The 4,274-nt window shown below is 29.9% G+C and overlaps 1 protein-coding gene across 1 annotated transcript; it reads left to right on the top strand.

Annotated features, from left to right (window-relative positions):
• On the top strand, nt 2,952-3,993 carry LOC104719325 (protein YLS9-like). Its single transcript, XM_010437221.1, has 2 exons — nt 2,952-3,479; nt 3,569-3,993. Exons 1-2 carry the CDS (start codon nt 3,029-3,031, stop codon nt 3,862-3,864), a joined length of 747 nt encoding a protein of 248 aa, XP_010435523.1. The 5' UTR covers nt 2,952-3,028; the 3' UTR covers nt 3,865-3,993.

Genomic DNA, 4,274 nt, shown 5'->3' with positions numbered 1-4,274 from the left:
ATGATGTTCGAGAATACGATCAGGAGCGAGTTCGTTAATTATTACTACATGGTTTTCTTCGCAAGCTTGATTTAGCACAAAATATGTAATAGTAACTAACAAAAAAAGGATGAGATTATTACTCATTGCTGGATCTAAAACCAGTATTGGCGTAGCAAAGACATCAACATGTAGTAGTATTTATAGTTCTCTTGTGTGGCAGACGTTTTTTTATATATTTAATTACTAGATAATGTTTTTATGGCTTTAGCCTTTAGGTAAATTTAAACATAGATGTTAACCAATCCAACCAATTAAAGGTTTTACCTAAATTTAAACGTAAATATGAACCACTTTAATATTTTAATGGTTTTTAGCTAAATCTTATATATTATATAGTAACATTTCTCTTAAATACAATCTTGTGAAGCTCACTTTTGGCCATTTTTGACATGTGTTTATTTTCTTATTTAGATATACTATTATCTATTTATTGAATTAAGTTATATCATTATACTAAAAATATATCAATGATACACAAGTTTTTCTTTATCATTTAATGTTATATCAATGCTATAATAATTTCAAGACAAAAAGATATGTGTTTTTGGATAGAAACAAGGGGCCGGAAGTTTGCAAAAATACATATTTCTATGCCATTTTGCAAAAGTACATATTTCTATGTCATTTTGTAAAAATACCCTCGTTTATTTTCTATTTTTAATAATATCATCTTCTATGTACAAAATGGCTAATGTCTAAACCCTAATCTCTAAATACTAAACCATATATCCTCAAAAGTCAAAACTATATCCTAAATGTAAAATAGAGAACTCAAACCTATAAAATAAAAACAAATTCTAAAAATTAGTTTAATATATTGTAATTGTAGTGTTAAAAGAGTGCAAAAATAAAAATAGTAAAAAATGTATTTCTAAAAAAGAAGTATATACAAAAGGGTATTTCTAACATTTTCTCTAGAAACAATTTCATAATACCTTTTATACATATATCCAAATATCTGAAAAACTTTTTTTTTTTTTGAACAACTCCAAATACCTGATAAACATAACTCACAAATTAAGAGGATTCAACAGAATTATTTTGTTATTATTATATTTTCCATATGTGACATTTTCCCATAGAAAGTGTCATATTTTTACCTTTTTGTAATATTATCTCTCCTTATATTCATAAGAGCCACAGTTTTTTCATTTTTAATACTATTTTATAATAAATAAACGTAAGTAATTTAGAAACAAAAAGGTTCTCTCTCTATATATATATATTTATAGGGACACTATCTTAAAACCTCTATTTTATAAATAATAACATGTACTTAAATTGTTGACAAAAAGACATATCATTAAATTAAAATATAACAACCTAATTAATATAATTAGTAATGCTCCAAATTCAATTTCTTTTAAAGCTAACAATGCATAAATTTTTAATTTTCCTTGAATCTTACAAAAATTTATACATCTATATTGATGTCTCATTTTTTAAATGGTTTTAAAAGTTTATTTAACATCCACTTGTAAGTTCTTTTGCCGAGAATTTTTTTTATTTTAAAGTATTGAGTCAGTGTCAGCTTAACTAGGAGGGCGGACAGTGCGACCGCCCCGGGTACATAGATTAAAGGGACATATATATATATATAAGAAAATGGGCACCAAAAAAAATTTGTAAGTTAATAAAGCATTAAAAATGAAAATTTATAAGTTAAAGGGGCACAAAAAAATATATTTAAGCTAGAAAGGGCACAAAACAAATATATATATAAACAAAAAAATCCAAAAAAAATTAATAAGTTTTTAATAGATTAAGGGGCATTTTTTTTTTGTCCAGGGACATGTAATATGTTTAAGCCGGCACTGTATCGAGTCATTATAGGTTTTCGCACATGATGGACTCAAGAGAGGAGTTTTGGATGATAAATTGATCAAAATATGTTAAGGGAAATAAGATGCAAGGCAAAAATCAATCAGTACACTTATGCCATCGATAGGTAGAGAATACACCAACATCGGTACATTAAGTGTACCGATCGATAGAGACTTTATAGAAGTTCTTGTTTCCTTCTTTCTAACTCATTATTTATAAATAATGGGTCTTGATCAAAATCGCAAAGAGATACTTATGAGCGATTTGAAGCTTTATAAATCTGAACGCCTAGACAAACTAAAGACATTTTCGAAATTTCTCCATATTTATAAGTATTTACTTATTTTTACATTAATGTTTAGGGGTTGATGAATTGTATATATATAATATAATATAAACTTATTTTAGTAACAATTCATAATGACAGATAAATTTTCATGCAAATTTTTTCTCCCAATAATTATTTTCCCAAAAAAAAAAATTTCCGCCAAATTTTTTCCGTAACTCCTTAAAATCCTTAAAAAAAATCCCTTTGAAATCATTGAAAACTCTTGGAAATCTTTAAAAAAAATCCTTGTAAATTATTTTAAAACCCTTGTCAATTTTTTGAAAATGCTATAAAAACCCTTGTAAACCTCTTATAACCCTTGTAAATTATTTTAAAATTTTAAAAACCACTTAGAGTATGGTGTCGCACATTAATATGTTTCTGGTGTAAAATTAACGTAGCTCGTTTATAGAGCGGCACATTAATATAATTTAACACACAGTCCAGTTATAGAGAGGTTAAAAAAGCCGACTTTTCTGTTGTCATACACACCTCATTGCATATCCGAAGTATGTAAAAGAACTTTCGTAGCCGCCGAACCCCAAAATTGACAATTAACTTATTCTTGCTTTAACATTAATCGAGCAGTTACGATTACGGTCCAAAAAAGGCGCAGGAAATTCAAAAGACACGTTTGGTATGAGAATTAAAATAATTCGTTTATTACGTGCAAGAGTCGCTTTTTCTACTTTTCTTTGCATACTATTAAACAACACCTACCAACTTATATATACAATTAACCAAAAGAAAACATGAAGATCCGTTGCTTCTCTTTTGTAACATTAAAAAGACTTGCTTAATTCTCTCCAAGCAGAATCAAGAACGTAACTAAACATGTCCGAGCAACAGAAAATTTATCCGGTAAGCGACCCTGAAGCTCCACCACATCCAACAGCTCCACTGGTTCCACGTGACTCCTCGAGATCAGAACACGGTGATCCCACCAAGACTCAGCAAGCACCGCCGTTGGATCGTCCGAGGAACAAGAAAGGATCAAGAAGCTGTTGGTGCAAATGCGTTTGCTACATGCTTCTCGTCATCTTTCTCCTTATTGTCATCGTAGGAGCCATCGTTGGTATACTCTACCTTGTCTTTAGACCGAAAGTTCCGGATTACAATATCGACCGGTTACAGCTCACCCGGTTTCAACTAAACCAAGACTTGAGTTTATCCACGGCGTTTAATGTCACTATTACGGCCAAAAATCCTAACGAGAAAATCGGAATTTACTACGAAGATGGAAGCAGAATTAGCGTCTTGTACATGCAAACAAGTCTCAGTAATGGTACGTCAAAAAATCGGTTCGCTATTCTAGTTTTGTTTGGTTTAAATTGGTTCAAAATGGTTAACCGGGTTTTGTGATTTTTTCTACAGGGTCCTTGCCAAAATTTTACCAAGGACATGAGAATACAACTGTTATAAACGTAGAAATGACTGGTTTTAACCAGAATGCAACAAGTTTAATGAATATATTGCAAGAGCAACAACGGTTAACGGGAATCATACCGTTGCGGATTAGAGTTACCCAACCGGTTCGGATCAAACTCGGGAAATTAAAGTTGATGGAAGTGAGAGTCTTGGTTAGGTGTGGTGTATCCGTTGATAGCTTGGCTGCTAACAGTGTGATTAGGGTTAAAAATAGTAACTGCAAATACAAGTTTACACTATAATATAATTTCATTTCTTATTCATAATTATTTTAATATTTATTCATTACAATTCGGAGGGGTTGAGTGTTGTTGTAGTCCCCCCCCCCATCCACGGTCGTCTCCTTAAATTTTTAAGAAAGAACAATTTTGTTTCACACTTGTAAATAATTAATAAAAGAAACATTATATTTGCAATTGTTCATAATTTGGTTGTTTCTATCTACTAAGAAGTTTTGGATCTCGAATCTTGAACTATTTATTGTAGGGTAGATAAAATTTGTTAGTTACCTCTTCTTTTCGAATGTTTGATTTAATTGAAGGATAAAAAGACTAATGAACGGAAAAAAAAGGAAAAGAAAACAAAACAAAAAAAAAAATCTCTTGAAAAGAAAGAATCAAGAAAAAATGAAATTATAAAAGAAATTTTCATC

The sequence above is a fragment of the Camelina sativa genome, chromosome 10, assembly GCF_000633955.1.
Source record: "Camelina sativa cultivar DH55 chromosome 10, Cs, whole genome shotgun sequence".
In the NCBI taxonomy this organism is placed as follows: domain Eukaryota; kingdom Viridiplantae; phylum Streptophyta; class Magnoliopsida; order Brassicales; family Brassicaceae; genus Camelina; species Camelina sativa.
The sequence above is the reverse complement of the archived record's forward strand: the minus strand, read 5'-3'. Positions and strand labels throughout refer to the sequence as shown.

Bases quoted from the DNA above. Each gene is read 5' to 3' on its own strand.
- LOC104719325 (XM_010437221.1), top strand. From the start codon at position 3,029: ATGTCCGAGCAACAGAAAATTTATCCGGTAAGCGACCCTGAAGCTCCA. The intron at 3,480-3,568 runs GTACGTCAAAAA...TTTTTTCTACAG, and splicing joins GCAAACAAGTCTCAGTAATG to GGTCCTTGCCAAAATTTTAC.